This window comes from Sturnira hondurensis, unplaced genomic scaffold (genome assembly GCF_014824575.4).
Source record: "Sturnira hondurensis isolate 20B ecotype Veracruz unplaced genomic scaffold, ASM1482457v3 Scaffold0009664, whole genome shotgun sequence".
NCBI lineage: Eukaryota > Metazoa > Chordata > Mammalia > Chiroptera > Phyllostomidae > Sturnira > Sturnira hondurensis.
The window spans coordinates 1,552,610-1,571,237 of NW_028082295.1; the positions used below are offsets into that span (position 1 = coordinate 1,552,610).

General features: G+C 37.5%; 1 protein-coding gene across 50 annotated transcripts in view; it reads left to right on the forward strand.

The window, feature by feature from the left end:
• MAP4K4 (mitogen-activated protein kinase kinase kinase kinase 4) overlaps positions 1-18,628 on the forward strand; it is a 199,304-nt gene that overhangs the window by 176,476 nt on the left and 4,200 nt on the right. For 29 of the 50 annotated variants that reach the window (XM_037057293.1, XM_037057294.1, XM_037057304.1 and 26 more), the window contains 6 exons: positions 5,478-5,621; positions 9,723-9,857; positions 14,277-14,377; positions 15,760-15,909; positions 16,469-16,628; positions 17,383-17,522. In XM_037057293.1, coding sequence (XP_036913188.1) covers positions 5,478-5,621; positions 9,723-9,857; positions 14,277-14,377; positions 15,760-15,909; positions 16,469-16,628; positions 17,383-17,522 — 830 coding nt within the window. Of the gene's footprint in view, positions 1-5,477; positions 5,622-9,722; positions 9,858-14,276; positions 14,378-15,759; positions 15,934-16,468; positions 16,629-17,382; positions 17,523-18,628 lie in introns of all 50 variants that reach the window. The other 21 variants (XM_037057278.1, XM_037057291.1, XM_037057274.1 and 18 more) reach the window with 1 other exon arrangement.

Sequence of the window (18,628 nt, forward strand, 5' to 3'; positions counted from 1 at the left end):
CCACTGGTCTGTCCCCTCTTTCACTTCCACAGATAACCTGCTCTTGGACTGACTTTGTCTTCTAGTCCTTCACTTTGTTTTAGTTTTTCTCCTCCCCAAACTCCAGATCTGCTATTTTTGTCAGAGACCCAGCTCCTCCTCAGAAAAGTTTCTTGCTCCCTTGGCATTGCAAACACAAATGGATAGAAGACACAGTTTGTTCATTGTTTTGAGTCCCCAGCACATTTTCCCCAACGTGTATTTTCTGGAACATCAGTGGCCTCTGCATTCCCCACAGGGACTGAGCCAGCTCTCTTCCTCATGCAGCCACTCACTGTACCCAGCATCCACCTCCTCACCCTCAAGGTGTTCCTCGTCCTGTTGTTGAAGAACGGCCATGCACTTGATAAACTTTCCTCCTAGTCCAACTTCTACACTGTATCTGCCGATGGGCCCCTCTTGCCCACCTGTGAGCTCTGCTCGGCTTTCCTCCTAAGGGTCTGGGAAAGTTGTCTCCACCTCTTGCAGACATACCTTATCTCTTTTATTCCTTGAGTTCTGGATTTTTGTCCTTGGTATTACTAAGTATTTTATATCCCCTAATAATCTAAAGGACTTCTCTTTACTAACCTTCTAGGTAAAGGAAGCAATACCATTTGGGGGATAGTTAGGATCGTGTGAAAGCAGTGGCACAGCACATCATGGCCTGCTGCTGCTGCTGCTGCTGCTGCTGCTGCGTGGGGAGTGTCAGCAGTGATCCTTTTGTGGGGCTGGGTGCCATTTCTGTTCATACAAAGGCCTGGCATGGGGGTGCTTATATCATCAAAAGTAGTTATATTCAGTGTAGAAATACTATTAAATATGTTAATTCTTTAGAAATTGATGTAATTTTTGTCCAGAATATTTGTACTGGCAGCAATCTTACACTTATTTTATATTCCTTGAATGTCCTGTAAATTGCTGGGCCCTATTTTATGGGCCATTAACTGATTTTTTTAATTTAAGTTTTTCTTTTTCTAATTGTTCAAAACCTCTGAGTATCTTGAGCCTATGTTTTTAAAAAAGGAGTGAAACTTTTTATTTTATCACTGTATTAAAAAAGACTGGGAGGTAACTTAAAGTTGAAATGTATTTCTATGTCATTATGTTTAAGTTGCTCCTTGGCTGGGGCACAGCAGTGGTGGCTTTCCTTAAACTGCTTGTGATAGCTGTTACAAGTTACCTATTAAATTGAAAATAAGCCTCCTAAAGACTTAGACCTGGAAAAGTTAAAGCCTGTGCTGTGAGAGCTTTGGCCCACAAGAGGAGAAAATTCAGAGGACTCTGCTGTGTTATTTTGAAATGGTAAAATCTGTGCTTTTACATTCTGCTGCCTATTGATACATCCATCAGTTTTTTCTGTATCTTCCTAGAAAATGCTTATAACAAATATTCTTTTTAAATCACCTTATCTAATTGACTTTTGTTTTGTAAATTTGCTGCATATTTATTATATTTTTAATAAGGCAATTTTCCTATTCACAGCCAGGGTTATTTTGAACATGATTGTTTCCATTCTTACACTTTTAATGAATTGTCCGCAGTTAATTATAGTGCTTTGCCTATAATAGCATAATTCATCAAATTTAAAGGAAATTTTAAATCACGTTATACAACTCTTAGTCATTTTTTCCATAAACCTGCACCAGATTCCTCTGAACTGTACAATTGTAGTTCCTAGTACAGCTTGTTTGAACAGTTTGCAAAAGTTTAATTGTATCTAACAGTCAAAAGGTTTAAAAACTGTGTTTATAAAAAATTATTGCAGCATGCAACCTAACTTTTTTCAGAGGCCCGTAATTTCCAAGGGTGTCATTTTCTAGTGACTGCCTATATCCCTTTGACTGCTAGCACTCAGTACTTTACAGAATTACACAGCTCTTAGAAATACATAATGGAAAATTAGAAAGTAGGATGTGCCAAAATATCTGCAATTTTTGTATATATGAGAAGACTTTTTTAGCTTTATTTTTTTATTCCTTTATTTTTCCTTATTGTTAAATTGCGATTGATATTTGAATGCTGTTAATTTTTAGAAACCACAAATAATAGAAAGATTTCACAAGCCTCATGTTTTGGATAGGTAGTACCGTGATTCTTGATATAGATCTTTTTAGCTACCTGATACTGAAGATAGACCAGGAAAATTCTGAAATACTACTTGAACTAAAACCTTTGGAATGGACTCTCTGTCTGGTGGAATCTCTGTCAATGTTTTGTTTTATCTATTGCATATAATTTTTAAAGCTATTTATAATTACCTCATCTAGGTATGTGACGGGAAAACACTAAAATAAGGTCCAAATTGATATGGCAAAATGGTCAACCTCAAAAGTAAAATTATATGAAAATGAGTAGAGCATTGCATAAGCATTTATTTTTCTTATCCTGTTAACAACTCTTTTTTTATGTTGGACAACAGTTTATTTTTCTTAGCATTAAGTCATGATTTTATGTGTATGATATTTCTATTAAAGAATTTCTTTTGTAAAAACGTAATGGCTTTTGTAAGCCTGAAAATGTATAATGCCATGAGCTCTAATTCAGAGCCATGGTATTACCTGATTAATAAAATACCAGTAGCATCCATAGCTACACTGGCTGTTATGATAGCCACTAGCCTTGTGTAGCTATTTAAATTTTAGTAAATTAAAATAGAACTTTCTTTTCCCCACTTCTACCAGTCACATTTCAGGTGCTTAATAGCCACATGTTGTGGTCATTGGCTAACATACTGGACGTCATAGCAGAAAGTTCTGTTGGGCAGGACTGGTTTAGACGGTACATTCTAAAATCTTAATTATAACTGATAGAAGAAGCCATATGCACATACAAGCCTTTCTCCTTATGTTATGTAAATGATTGAATCTCAGGGGTTTGGTTTAATTTTAATTTTACTCAAGATAGGTAGTAAATAGTTAGGTTTTTCCCTTTCCCAAAAATTCCAGAGGCTCTTCTCAAATTTTTTAAGCTATTTGGTAGTACATCACACTCTAACAAACTGTCTCATTAAAACAGTACTACACAGAAGGCACCTATGATTTGGCAGAGGTGTGTGTTGGGCAGGATGCTGTTTTAAAATGTACTCTGTTTCTACAAGGGCTAGGTGAAATCTGCATTGTATGTCTAGTAGATTTTTAATGGGGCTTTTACTGGGTCACACTATTACCAGAAATTACAGATGTTTGTCTCTAGAAATCATGAGGATTTCTGTACATGTTTTACATTTTTTTTGAGAATTCCAGAGATAGTGTTGTGTTAGTTTTGAGCCAGCAGTGGCTTCTGCATATCTGTAGCTGTCCTCCATGTATGCTTAGCACTCTGTTAGTTGCTGAAGTTCTTACCTGAGTTCGAATAGCAGTGATGGGATGGACATATGTAAATTTCAGGTTCTTGCTTTTCCCCAGGACCGAAAAAGTTCTTCCATTTTCCTCACTAGGATTGCTTGGGTGGGGTTTCACCTCCTCACCTGCGCATTTAGGAACAGGCATGCAGCTGGGAGAGTGCTTGAAGGGTGTTTTCGTGTTACCTTCAAAATTGTTCATTTGAAGTTTTTTGGAAGTAGGATGTGTATGGGGAGGGACCCCCCCCCAAAACTGAATTTATTGTAAAAAAATTGCGTATTTATTCTCACATGTTTAAACTTAAGTCACCTTCAAAGTACTCTCTGTTCAATGCAGTACACCTATTGAAACTTTAATCCACTGCTCAAAATAGTTTCTGAACTCATTGATTTTTGATGCCTTTTAGTGCTGCTTTTGTTTTTTGTTTTGCCTCTTTCACATCGGCAAAACATTTCCCTTTGAAAACTTTTTTCTTCTGGGGAAACAAAAAGACATTCAGGGCCAGATTGAGTGAATAGGGAGGGTGGGGTAGAGGGAATCATGCCATTTTTAGTCAACAATTGCTGAACACAGCACGATGTGCGCAGGTGTTCATAAGTTCACCCATCATGAAATGAGCAGATGCGTTGAAAGAGTCTTCAAAAAAAAAAATCACTGAAGCCAAATGCAGCCTCTCACAGCAACTCCAGATGGTACACTCGTACAGATGGGTTCCCAGAACACTCCCCTGGGTGGGGGGATGCTTGTACTGCAAGGAGCCTGCCCTCCAAAAGATAAATCCAGTTTGGGGGAAGTCTCCCCTTGTATACATGTGTACATGTATGTAGTAAAACATGGACCATGGGGTTCAAGAAATACATAATTTGTTCTGTATCATTTCCATCTGCTTGAAGATATTATTTAAACAATTACTTCGTAAAAGCTTAGATACTTTATTTCTTTTCTCAGTGCTTAGTTTAGGGATTCAGTACCAATCATCAAGTCTTTTGTGCCTTCTTCTAATAGAGAACATGTAGTTTTTGTATACCCCAAGGAAGAGAGGAGTTTTAATGTGCAGTCATGAGAAGGTGGAAGGGAGGGTGTTGTAGCAGCCTCAGTTAAGGTCTCTGTCTATCAGGTTTTTGTTATAAGGTGGACAAAGCCTAAAGTAGGGTACAAACAGAGGAAAGAAAAAGAAGCAGGTCTCTCTTGTTTTAGCGGTCAGTTTGGCTAGTTTGAGGAAGCAGTTGTGGGAGAGGATGGTGCTGTTGATAGAGATGATGAAGGTTGACATGCTGGTGTCAGAAATTTACATCAGGTAGAAAGCAGGGAGGGTGGGGTATGAGTTAGTTTGGAGTTCATAGTTCTGAGGTGCTGTTCCAACAGATAGACAAGACAGCAAAGGAAATGTCAGTATTTAAGGAGAGAAGTTGTGGGGAAGTGAGGAAGGAGAGGAATGCAGCTTGGGGGAGAGCATAGAGACACTCAGCACATAGTCAGAAAGTGAGCATGGGCCCCATGGGGAGGTTGCAGTATGTTAATATACCTGAGAAACTAAGTGACAAGAGGACAGTGCATTTGTTTGTTTCTTGATGATGGAGAATGGTCTTTAAGACAATGTTAAACTGAATGATTAAAGCCATATCAGTCATGAACTGTTAGGCATTTAATGGCTATATACAGCCATTCCAGTGAAAATAATGACAGATAAAGGAAGCATCAGAGATCATAGCATGAGACAAAGGTTTGTTCAGGTGTCTACTGTGGTGAACAAGATATAGAATCTCTTATACCAAGATGGTGAGCTCAACTGAGGAAGCACAGGAACTGGTGGAGTGTGAAGAAAGTTAGGGGCATGAAGCTTGCTCACTTTCACCTTTATGTCCTTTTTTATGTTTAAGTAAATTATTTCACCATTACTTCTCTATGGTGATTTGTTGCAGTTTTATTACTTTAACCTGCTGCTGTTCTAAGCATTTGCTTTTGAATCATACAGCAATATGCTTTCACCAAAGCAGTTTGGTGGGTGAGTTAAGAAAACCACTCTGCCAAGTATGTGGTGTTATCCTTTCCATACAACCAGCCTATCTGCCAAGCACAGTGTAAAGTTTACACCTTTCTATGTCATTGAAATAGGAGTGAATTTGTTAGTGGGTACTGAAAGTGGCCTGATGCTGCTGGACAGAAGTGGCCAAGGGAAGGTATATCCTCTGATCAATCGAAGACGATTTCAACAAATGGATGTCCTCGAAGGCTTGAATGTGTTGGTGACAATATCTGGTGAGTATTTGATAAAGCATGATTATAGCACTGTTTAAAACATAGTAATTCCGAGCACTAAGATTCGGTTAACTCATTTTCTGAAGTAATGTCTAAATAAGAAACAACCGTAGGGTGTTTTCACAGTAATATAATAGGAAAATGTACTCAGATGGACCCACAGGTGCAACTTAACCTGCGGCTCCTCTTAAGACCTGTCTTGAAAGGCGCAGGAGCACATACTTTGTAATTGTCTCCCATGTGGTCCATATGCTGCCCTCTGTTGGTTGCCGGATTTAATTTGGCTCATCTAATACATAGGTTTGGGTTCACTTCCTCCCCTGGTGTTCTTTCATGCAAAAGAATCTATTCCTTGCCATAGTAGTAAAAGTAATGTATTTTCCTCTTCCATCAATTAACATTTAGTTTAAGTTTGTTTTCAGAAAGCACTTTTTGAATAAATTATATAATATTATTTAGAAAGAAACTACTGTAGAAAAGCAAGTAAGAGAAATAAAAAGTAAAAGAATGTGTATTAACTTTTCAATTTTTGAGTTTCAATCTTTTAAGCACATGCACACTCAAAGTACCCACCTACAGGGAGAAAATTCTGCATAAAAATGGTTATGCAGTATTTCAAACATTATTCTAGAGGATAATAGTGAGAAAATATAAAACCCATGTACTAACTATCTTGTTTTAGCAGATGTTAAAACACACTGTTGTACAGTTACTTACATTGCAAGCCATTTAATGACATTGGAAACTTCTTCCAATGTCATTAAAGTCTTCCATTATAGCCATTTTACATGGCTACCTAGTATTTCTTTGCATGGATGTATTAATATTTACTTACTCATCTTCTGCTGTAAGTTTTTAGTTTATCTTCACTCCCCTTTTTGTAAACATTTCCCCCAAATACCTTTGTAGCTTACTTAACTTTGGCCATACATATCCATGTTTCATAGATCATAATTTTCTAATAATTTGTATTAGTGCTGGGATCCAAGAATATGGTTCGAAGTCTCCAAAATTAGCAGACTTTAAATAGGTCTTATAATAACCAACAGTGGTTTTGATTTAGTTATCTGCTAACTCAAGCTTGTTATATTTGTTTATGCATATGAAATTTCTTGCAGTTATTTTAGTTTTCATGGGGTTTTGGTTGTGTAAGTAAAGGTGTTTGTCGAAATACAAAAATTCGTCATAATTACATGAGAAAACAACTATTTGAAGTGGGAGTAGGTTCTGATATAGGAAAAAAATAACTCTGCAACTAAAAATGACCTACACTTTATTTTGTGATCCAGTGAACAAGATGATTCATGGGGATCAACAGTTATCTGATACCAGTGATATCTTTTGGTTTAATTTTTTGTATTCACTTTAGTAGCTTTTCATGGCTTCACAGTAATAAAAGTAATATATATCATCTGTAGAAAGCTTCAAAAATAGAAAAACTTAGGAAGACTAGATGTTACCCAAGAATAACTCTTGTTAACATTTTATTGTATTTTTTCTCTTTTCTATAAATGAATCTCACAATATGGGGATAAAACCCAACATATAAAACTATGTGGTCTTTGTTTCACTTAACATATTAAATATTTTCCACACTCAGTATTTTCCAAAACTCTTAAAACTTAAAAAGATGTAGTACAGAAAGTCCACAGATTATCATTCAATGAATTGTCACAATTAGAATTCATCCATGTGACCCCAACCTGGTGAAGTATCCCAGAACCTCCCTCATGCTACCTGCCAACCACAGATAGCTCCCCCTTTCCCCAGAGGGAAGCATGGTCCTGACTTCAACACCTTACATTGGTTTTACTTTCACTGAACTAAAGTCATATAAATGGTAAAATGGTAGGTATTCTTTTGTGTCTGGCTACTTTTTTAAAAGTAGTTTTAGGTTTACAGAAAAATTGAGCAAAAAGTACAAACAATTCCCATGTTAGCCCCCCACCTACCCCCCAGTTTCTCCTGTCATCTCACATTGGTTTTAGTACATCTGTTAAAATTGATGAATCAGTTATTAACTAAAGTCCATAGTTTACACTAGGGTTCACTCTTGCTGTTGTACATTTTGTGGGTTCTGACAAGTGATTAATTATCCACCATTACAGTATCAAACAGACCTCAAAACCCCTAGAAACAACTGATCTTTTTTATTGTCTCCATATTGCCCTTTCCACAATGTTATAGTTGGAATCATACAGTATGTAGCCCTTTCAGACTGTTTCATTTCAAATTTCCAATTGTTTCACAAGTACAATAGGAAAGCAGTTGACTTGCGTATTAATGTAGTATCTTGCAACTTTGCCATAATCACTGTTAGTTCCAGGAATTTTTTTAAATTGTTCAGCATTTTCTATCTAGATAGTCATGCTTTCTGCAAACAAAGGTAGTTTTATTTCTTTCTTCCCAATCTGTAGACCTTTTATTTTCTTTCCTTTTCTTGTCACAGAGGACATTCAGTGTGATGTTAATAGGAGTGGTGAGAGGGGACATCCTTCCCTTGCTTCCTGATCTTAGGGGGAAAGTATTTGGTTTCTCAGCATTAGGTATGATGTTAGCTGTAAGTTTTTGGTAGATGTTCTTTATCAAATTGAGGCAGTTTCCCTCTATTTCTGTTTGCCTATAGAGTTTTTTTTTATCATGAGGAGATGAGTGTTGGGTTTTTGTCAGATACTTTTTCTGCATCTATTCATGTGATTAATAGGATTTTTTCTTAGCTTGTTGATGTGTCTGGCTTCTTAGCATCATTTTTTGGTTGTTTATAGCTGTATTTTGTTCCTCTTTATTCTTATGTATGACTATGTCACAATTTGTTCACTCATTCTGCTGTTGATAGACATTCACGTTGTTTCCTGTTTTGAGCTGCTACGAACAATGCTGCTATGAACATTCCTGTCCAAGTATTTGAGGGATCATGTACACACGTGTATATTAGAGAAATTATGGCATCATAGCAGGAAATGCATATTGTATATCCTACTTTAATGGATAATACCAACCTTTCCAGAGTGATTCTGGCAGTTTATGACACTAATTTCTGAAATTTCTAGTTATTCCGCATGTCTCCTGCTTTCAGTATTACTGTTTTTTTAAATTCTAGACACTGAGAGGTGTATAAAATTGTATTTCATTCTGGTTTTAATATGCATGCATGAGAGACTATTGAGAGCAAGTGCCTCTTCATATATCTATGAGATAACTTCTTTTGCCAGTTCATGTTGCTTGCCCAGTTTTTCTTTTGGGTCATTTTCTTATTGATTTATAAGAGATTTTTACATATTCTATTTGTGAGACCTTTGTCAGCTCTGTAAGTTACACACACCTCCAATTTATGGTTTGCCTTTTGCTGGATTCAGGTTTCTCTTGGCTGATTTATTAACCCTTATGCTGTCAAATGGTAGATAACAGCTATCCTGGAAGGTTTTGAGAATCAGATTACATAACACATGTGAAAACATCTTGCAGGCTCTATTGATTGTATTGTTGTGAAGGTATTTATTACTTTGGTTTATTGATACTATTTGTGTATGTAAGTGTGAGTCCTTTATTCTTTTAAAATCTCTCCTTTTAGTCCTGACTGGTGTGTCTCAGTGGATTGAGTGCTGGCCTGTGAACCAAAAGGTTGCCAGTTTGATTCCCAGTCAGGGCACATGCCTGGGTTGCAGGCCAGGTCCCCAGTTTGAGGACACGGGAGAGGCAACCAACTGATCTATGTATCTCTTGCACATTGATATTTCTCTCTCTTTCCCTTTTCCCTCTCCCCCTCTGTCTATAAATAAGTAAATAAGCAAGCAAGTAAATAAATAAATAAATAAATAAATAAATAAATATTTCCCTTTTTCCTCCTGTCTATAAATAAATAAGCAAATGAGTGAATAAATAAATAAATAAAATTCTTTTAAAATCTCTTCTTTTAACTCAGGCTATATTCCTTGGATTTCGAAAGTCCATCTGAATAGCTTGAATTGGGTTTCTAGTAAAATTGATACAAAATGATTCCCTTAAGGGGTGGTATTTATTGAAGTTTCTTTTGGTTACTATTGTTGACGATGATAATTACTTTTGAATATATGAGTAAAATATTTTTATTTGTTTTGCTAGGCAAAAAGGATAAGTTACGTGTCTACTATTTGTCCTGGTTAAGAAATAAAATCCTTCACAATGATCCAGAAGTTGAAAAGAAGCAGGGATGGACAACTGTTGGGGATTTGGAAGGATGTGTACACTATAAAGTTGGTGAGTTCCAGGAGGGTCATAAGGGTTTTATTTTTCCAGGGTTTAATTAATATTCCATTTAAAATTCACCTGTTCTTTGAAGCTTTTAATAATAAACTTGTTTCTGACACATGTAGTTCATTACTGTTATTTACTATTGTATTCCTAAGGCACCTTACAATCCTGAAAATTCATCTAGACTCGGGTGCACCTTTAAATATAACACAGTTTATTCCTTCTGCTCACTTTGTCCTCTGTCTGTCTCATCCATCTCTCAGCTCATCTTGTGAGAGACTCTTCACCACTTTTCTTTGACAGTTCACATTCTTCTGTGTAAGGTGTGGTTCAAAATAAACTCCTTAAGAAAGCCTTGCCAAAGGAAAGCCATTCTGTTTGGAGTTCTCATTTGTGGTTCAGGCTTATTCTCCATTTAGAAGACTGAGGAATAAGGACGCTGAGTCCTTGGCAGTCTGATAGACATGTGGGAATTTGTCCTAGGACCTATTGCTGTCCTTTTGGATTAAGAGCACTGTGCAAAGCTACTGTGTTCTTAGCCAGTAAGTGAATCTAGCTGGCCAGTCAGCGTCTCATGGAAACTGTGTTTTCTTCTTTGTGGCATGCATGCCGTGGTTCTCATGAAATCATATCTCACAAGAACAAGACAACAAAATGTGTGTGTATAAAAAATATCAAAACATGGTGCAGACACTGGCCCGCAGTGTCCACAGCATTATGGATGAGATACGAGACAAATTCACACAGACCACCCAGTCCTGTGGAGGAAAAGGGATGGCATGGCTATTCTCTCAAGAGGAGAGCGCCCCGACCCTTGCCTTGACAGGTTTTTATTAGGTTCAGTTTGCACATGAATACAGGTAAAGCTCATTAATCACTGTCAGGCAGTAAGGATCGAACAATAGATAGCATACAAAGAACTATGAGGGCTTATTTTGAGTCAGGGTCTGTTAGCTAAAGGGCTACAAAACTTTGGCAAACAAACTCACTTCCTGCTTGGACCCTTATCATTTAATTGAGAGCATTTTAAACAAAGCAGGTTTCACAGGATTTTACATATTTTTTCTTAGGTCTGATTGCCCTAAGGAACCTGCTCTCTCTAGCCCAGGGCTGCACTGCTCTCTGTCATTGTTTCGGGCTTAAGTCAGGCAGTGGAAGCAAGACAGCCAAGAGATTAGGAGACTTCTTGCAGACAGAATAAAGATGCAGGCTATGTCAAAGCAAGGGTCCATCTGCATCTTTCTCCATAGCCTCCCAAGTCCTTCCCTGGGGCCTCCCCATGATTGTGCCTGTCTTAGGTCATTTTCCCCTTGGGGAATCTTACCCATCATTGACTAATCCACCAAGCATTGGAGGCCAAGCAGGGTGAAGTGAAAGGAGCAGAAGTGGCGCCCCTGACAGGGAGATAAGCTTTGTCTCCTTAGTGGTTTATGGTCTGAAGGTTGCTCACTCAGCCTTAGCCATTGCGGGGGTTACAGCTTCTGAAACCAGGCAGGGTGGTTCCCAACAAAAACATTAGTACAAATGTTGGAATAAAGGGGAAATAATGGATCTTAATCAAATTAAAGTTTTATAGGAGAGGTTATATATTCTAATGTATCATTTTAAATGGGAAAATGGGAAGTTGAGATGATCAGCCAATGATCTATATGTACCTAAGACTTATTAACATAAGGGACCTATTGAACATTGATTACTGCTTATATGATTTTTATCTATGTTTATGAGAGTATATGCTATAGTTCTCTGCTCCCAAGGATGTTAACAACTCTTGACATTACCTTCTTGTTTATGTTATCTGTCCACAACCCTCAAGTTCATTGGTTAATAATGATTATAGGAGCTACCCCACTGTTAGAATGATTCTGAGTGATATAAAAAAATAGTACTGTCTTTTAGGTATAGATTGGGGATTAGGATTTTTTTTGTTGTGTGTGTATGAAACATTTTTATTTTTGAGAGAGAACTAATCATGTAAGGTTAAATTGGATGAGAAAACTCAAAAACAGCCTAAATGTTATGAATAGATTATCCTACAGAGGGAGCTAGGGGCAGGGAAATTATTTTTTTAATCCAAAAAACCCCCAGCAACCCTCAGGCCTCTCATTCTTTTTTAAAAAAAATATTTTATTTATTTATCTTTAGAGGGGAAGGGAAGGAAGAAATATCAATGTATGGTTGCCTCTCGTGAGTCCCCTGCTGGGAACTTGTCTGCAACCCAGGCATGTGCCCTGACTGGGAATAGAACCGCGATTATGTGGTTCGCAGGCCCGGGCTCAATCCACTGAGCTACACCAGCCAGGGCAGGCCTCTCATTCTTGTAGAATGAATCAATCACAAGCATTTTCTGGAGATAATGAGTGTACAATACCATTCATTTGTTATTTTTGTACGTTTAAAAAATTGTATTCAGTTTATCAAGACCTGTGCTGTGCTATATAAGCAGGCATGCTATTTCAGTTTATATTTAAATTAATTAACATGAAATAAACTTTAAAATTTATTTTCTCTTTGACACGAGTGCATTTCAAGGGCCTGATAGCCACATGTAACTAGTCACTATCATGTTAACAGTACAAGTATAAAGCCTTTCTAAAGTCACAGAAAATTATGTTCAAATAATAGCACTAGTTTTGCCCTGGCTGGTGTGGCTCAGTGGATTGAGTGTCAAGCTGAAAACTGAAAGGTCCCTGGTTTGATTCCCAGTCAGGGCATATGTCTGAGTTGTGGGCCAGGTCCCCAGTCGGGGGCTTGTGAGAAGCAGCCAATAGGTGTATCTCTCACACATTGATGTTTCTCTCCTTCTCTGTCTCCCTCCCTTCCCTGCTGCCTGAAAGTAAATAAAAGCACTTATTAAAAGCACTAGTAAATAAAAAGCACATTTTTTTTAAAAAGCACTAGTTTGGACAACCTTTCATAATCTTTTTTGTGTTAATATTAATGATTTATTTGGAAGTGACAATATATGGACTTTAACAAGGAGAGGTATCAAGTTAACAAGCCATCTCATGCACAAGGGAAGAGTCAAGTCACAGTGTGAAAGTAGATAACTTATAAACTGGAGAATCTGATCAGACCAGTAATTCTTGTGTGCTCAGGGCTCCTCAGCATGTCTGTTTTTAAGCAGCATTGCATAGCTGTGAGAGAACTAAAGCAGCTGTGTAAAAGAGGAATTTATGTGTGTGCGTGCGCACACATATTTGTCAGTGCGTGCGCTGTGGGGTGTGTGTGGGGGGGTGTCAGTGTGCGTATTTGTGCTCATCAAGTCATTGTGTGAGTGTGGGTGTATATGCACATGTGTGTATGTGTATAAGTTGAAGATTTTCTTTTTAAAAATTTTGTAAAGACTTTATTTATTTAGTTTTAGAGAGAGGGGAAGGGAGGGAGAAAGGGAGAGAAACATCAGTGTGTGGTTGCCTCTTATGCCTCCCCTACTGGGGACCTGGCCCGCAACCCAGGCATGAGCCCTTACAGGGAATTGAACCAATGACCCTTTGGTTTGCAGGTCAGCACTCAATCCACTGAGCCACGTCAGCCAGAGCAGATTTTCTTTACTACTATTCTTTTGGTATAGAACTTTAGGTAGGATCCTAGCAATTATTACCTCCATAGATCAAGAAGTGATTTGAGCCCTGGCTGGTGTAGCTCAGTGGATTGAGCATGGGCCTGCGAACCACACGATCGTGGTTCGATTCCCAGTCAGGGCACATGCCTGGGTTGCAGGCCATTTCCCAGCAAGGGACACATGAGAGGCAACCGCACATTGGTATTTCTCTCCCTCTCTCCTTCTTTTCCTCTCTAAAGATAAATAAATAAATATTTAAAAAAATAAGTGATTTGAAATGATATTTGTTCTTATACACAGAAATAGATAGAATTCACACTCAGTGAATATTTTGGTTTAGACTTCTATGTTCCTCAGTCTGTAAGCCTCATGCAGGACACAGAAGAAGCCATGGGGGTGATTTTACCTCTTTGTGTGATTCAGGAGCTTCTTGACTGATGAATCTCATAATTATCCTTTTCAGGTAATACTGATCCCTTGAGACTTTGGGATGGTGTGCCTGGCATTGCTCTTGATAATTAAATATTTGCAATATAAGATTAGGAATATTATCTTGATAATTAAATATTTGCAACGTAAGATTAGGAACATTAATGAAAGTACTCAGTGGTAGTTACTAGAGTATTGGAGTTGAGGCTGATACAACATCAGGAACTATGGGAACAGCCTGTATTACACATTGAAGAACTTGAAAAGGAAATTGTGAGGCTTGATCTCAGTCAACAAACACCTTTCTCTTGTTGGTTTGGATGAATCAATAGAAGTTGTTTTTATAAAATTTATGAAAGACAACCAAAAGAATTTAGAGTTCCGTGTTGATACTGACTTGTGCTTCTCTTGTTTTTTTTTTTTTTTTTCAGTAAAATATGAAAGAATCAAATTTCTCGTAATTGCTTTGAAGAATTCTGTGGAAGTGTATGCATGGGCACCCAAGCCATATCACAAATTTATGGCCTTTAAGGTAACAACATCAAGTGTACCTAAAAAGTAGCAAAAGCCATGCACACCATGACCAGGGAATAATTTTAAAAGCCCTGAATAGTTAAAACTGATCATTTAAAATTTGTAAACTAATAGATTGTTTAACTTTTCATAAGAAAGGCCATTTCTAATGTCATAGCCTAGCTCTCTGCTTTCCAGCCCTCAGAATGTGAGATGGAGAGAGCTGAATGCTGTGCAGACACTAACCAATGTGCTAATATATAAACGGAGGAAAAGACAAAATAACACTACCTCCATTTAAAAAGCTGACTTTGACTTCCACATAAAATCATGGATGTGCACATATAAACCTTTAGAGAACAAAAAAGTGTGCAACAATAGATAGCTTTAAGGTATACATACATACATATATATATATATGTGTGTGTGTGTGTGTGTGTATAAAGTACACACACATATATGTATAAATTTTTAATCAAAATGATATTAATGTTATATTAGATACTATAAGTAAGTTAATAACACCATTTCTAATACTAGGCATAAAACCTTTTGAGCACAGTCCCTGGGACCGTTCAGTGGAGGCTAAGAAATTAAGACTTTTTCATCCAAAATGATTCTATTTACTTACTTTTAAAAATAGTTTTGATATATTTTATTCAGAATAAGCTTGAATTATTTGGAAAATTGACATATTTAGATTGCTTATTGCTTAATTCCCAGTTCAGCAGGCTAAATGGGATTGTCACATTTGCTTAAAAAATAAATCCATGTATTATTGAATGAAAATAATTGGTAATAAATTACAATTATCTTCTGAAATCTGCTTTTAGTATATCCTATATTTTACAGGTACTGTACTAGTTGCTTTTAACACCTTACTTCAGTCTGTCTTATTAGCTGTCGGTACTGATATTAATGAAGAACTAAGGCCATACAGGCCTTGTACGTCATAACCGTTTGTCACTATAACACTCTAGTCAGAATGAAAGTAGAAGACTAATAATATTAAGTAGAAGTCAAATAGTTACTGTGATAATTATGCTGATAAAAGTCTCAGTATGGCACTCCTACAGTTCCTCTCTGTGCATTTTCTGCATTTGAATAATATGCTATAGAAAGTCCTGATTATTTCACTTCATGCTTTTCTCACCAAGATGTACAACAGAATAGTAAGTGACAGAACAGAATTCTTGGGCTAGGTTGGGAGAATTTGGAACATAGCTTCTGGAAGAAGTGTTTTCTAAAGTCACATTAACAGACAAAAGCATGATAAATTAAAAATGTATTTTTACCTTTGGTTGTAACTTGGGCCTGGCTTCTCTAGTTTGACCTGTTACAAATAAGGTCTACGGTATCTTACTGCTTCCCTCTTGGTTACTTGTTTGTACTTGTTTGTAGTCATTTGGAGAATTGGTACATAAGCCATTACTGGTGGATCTCACTGTGGAGGAAGGCCAGAGGTTGAAGGTGATCTATGGATCCTGTGCTGGGTTCCACGCTGTTGATGTGGATTCAGGATCAGTCTATGACATTTATCTACCAACACACGTAAGAAAGAACCCACACTCTATGGTTGGTTGACTGGCTTCATTTTGTTTTGACTTTTTCTGTATTCTGCTCAGTGAACTAACTCAAGCAGGGATTCCTTGCTTCCCCTGGTGTAGGGGTGAGTATTTAAATGTCGTGCCATTTTTATAGCTCCATGCTCTAAGACAAGTGGAAATCATCTCTTCTGGCTCTGTGAAGCCCTCATTGAAAACCTCTTAGCCCTGGCTTTGACTAACACGGGATGGATTGGGGCAGTTGCTAGTAGGTCAGAAAACCCCTGAGTTGGGAGTGATTTGAGGAACATAATTTCTTAAATGGAACTCACAATCTTAATAATGTTCCAAGGACCTCAGAATAATGTGAATTCAGAGTGTACTTTCTGTAAAAGGTAGACTTTGTGATATAGATTGCATTAATTTTCCAAAAGTTTATCCAACTGCTGTGTTTATCACTAGGAATATGAACTAGTACATTTTCTGAGGCAGTCTTACTGAGCACTTTTTTACAGGATAGAAATAGCCATGAACCTGCTTTTCTGTACTTTGTTTTTATTCTATAGATCCAGTGTAGCATCAAACCCCATGCAATCATCATCCTCCCCAACACGGATGGGATGGAGCTTCTGGTATGCTATGAAGATGAAGGCGTTTATGTGAATACCTATGGAAGAATCACCAAGGATGTGGTTCTGCAGTGGGGAGAGATGCCAACATCTGTAGGTATGTATCTCTCAGAGGTGAAGGCAGCATTTGTAAAAGTAGAGCTTTCTCTAAAACTGCATGTATTTATCAACAGAGTAGTTGGTAATAGGTGGTGGAAAGTTAGATTGTAGACCATGGGACTATCTTAGAACAAAATCCCAGTAATTATTTACACTTTTTAAAACTCTTGTCATTCATAATCCTTTATTTAAATCCTTATGGCATTCAGGGAAAGTAGGACAGATGTTGTTGCCTGATTGGGGCAAGTAAAGGAAGACAGAGAAAGGTATGTGATTTTCATTTTGCAAGTGGCAGAGCCACAACCAGAAGCACAACCTCTTGTATCCTGAGGTGCCTTCATGAAGAAGGGTGCAGGAATGATAGTGGATAGCTGACCTTTTCATGGCTTTAAGTTAATATCCTCAAACTATTTTGGTTTTGTTGCAGTTAAGTCACTGTCTCTGTCTAGTTGTCATTTCTTCTTCCTACCTTCCCTCATTACTGCTTTGATGAAAATATGAGCAGTAAACTGTAAACTCATTGGGTCAGTGCTCAAGACAAGTGAGAAATGCCTCAGGGAAATTAATAGATTCAACCATTGATTCAAAATTACAGTTTCCCAGGATAGACCAAATGTTTACAAAGGCAGAGTTCCATAAAACAAATATTCTTAAATGCTAGAGATTTGCGGGGGAGGGTGTATTATATAAGCAGCATCTTTTCATGGTTGTTTCCTTATCTTTGACAATATGTGTTTTTGCCTCTCAAAAAGCATATATTCGATCCAATCAAACAATGGGCTGGGGAGAAAAGGCCATAGAGATCCGGTCGGTGGAAACTGGTCACCTGGATGGTGTGTTTATGCACAAAAGGGCTCAAAGACTGAAATTCTTATGTGAACGCAATGACAAGGTAATGGTGTCCTTATAGATTCTTTTTTAGTTGCTACTGTCTTTTAGCAATAGTTTATTTTTCATGGAGTTGGGCAAAGCTTCTCCTTAGTTTTTTGATAGATGGTGAAATAATTTCGTCAAGGAACTTTTTACTTGTGGATTTTTAGACCTATTTATGGGGTTTGGGAATATATATATATATATATATATATATATATATATATAGCTATGAGGAAATAAGAGACATTCTCTCTGTAGAAATTATCATATTGTATCTTTTAAAAACCCCATTAGGTGGCCCATCTAGACTATGTTTGGTTTATGTGTACAGAAGGTTAAAGCTACCAGGTTTAGGTGGATGGAGTTCTTTTGTGATTAGAAGAAACCACCCATGTAGATTTGGGTAGGGTAGAAGGTCCCCCTCCCCTGACTTGTTAGTCTGCCTTTTAAATAGTGCAGTAATTTCATAGTTTACATGTCAGAAATGCCTAAGAGTATAAATCATTTTATTCAGAAACACAAGTACCTCTTGTAGCTGAGATTCCAGGGCATCCAGGCCCCAGTATAAAAACCTTTATTCTTCAAAAATGACCACATCCTTGTTTAATCCTTGTCCTACTCACTCTGCAGGGATTCCCTCCCAAAACCAGCTTTGGAATGGAGCATAGATGGCCAAGGGTGTTGACTCGTTCCTGCCTGCTTTGGGAAGGACATCAGAGGGGGAGCTGGTCTTTGCCAAGCCCCACTTTCTCTCCTGTTCCTTTGGATAAAAGCATGCTTTACTCCCTGAGGCAGCCAATTGCAACCTTAGAAACGTACCTCTTAAGAGCATTTCCACCTCTCGCTTCATGTGAAGATATAGTGAATGTCTTGGCAACTAGTCTGTAGGTTGACTTCTCATATGAAATGTAGAATTTTGACATGACAGAGAAGAGCCGTAGATCTCCACTTTGCAGCTGGTCCTCCTGTCCACCCAATTGCATACACCACACAAAAGCTACGTGACAGCTAACCCACTTTCTCCTGCAATCCAAAAGGCCATTTACTAATGGAGTAACATTTCTTTTCCCTACATAATAACCCCCAGATCTTTTACTTGAAAATCAATTCAACTTGAGACCTTAT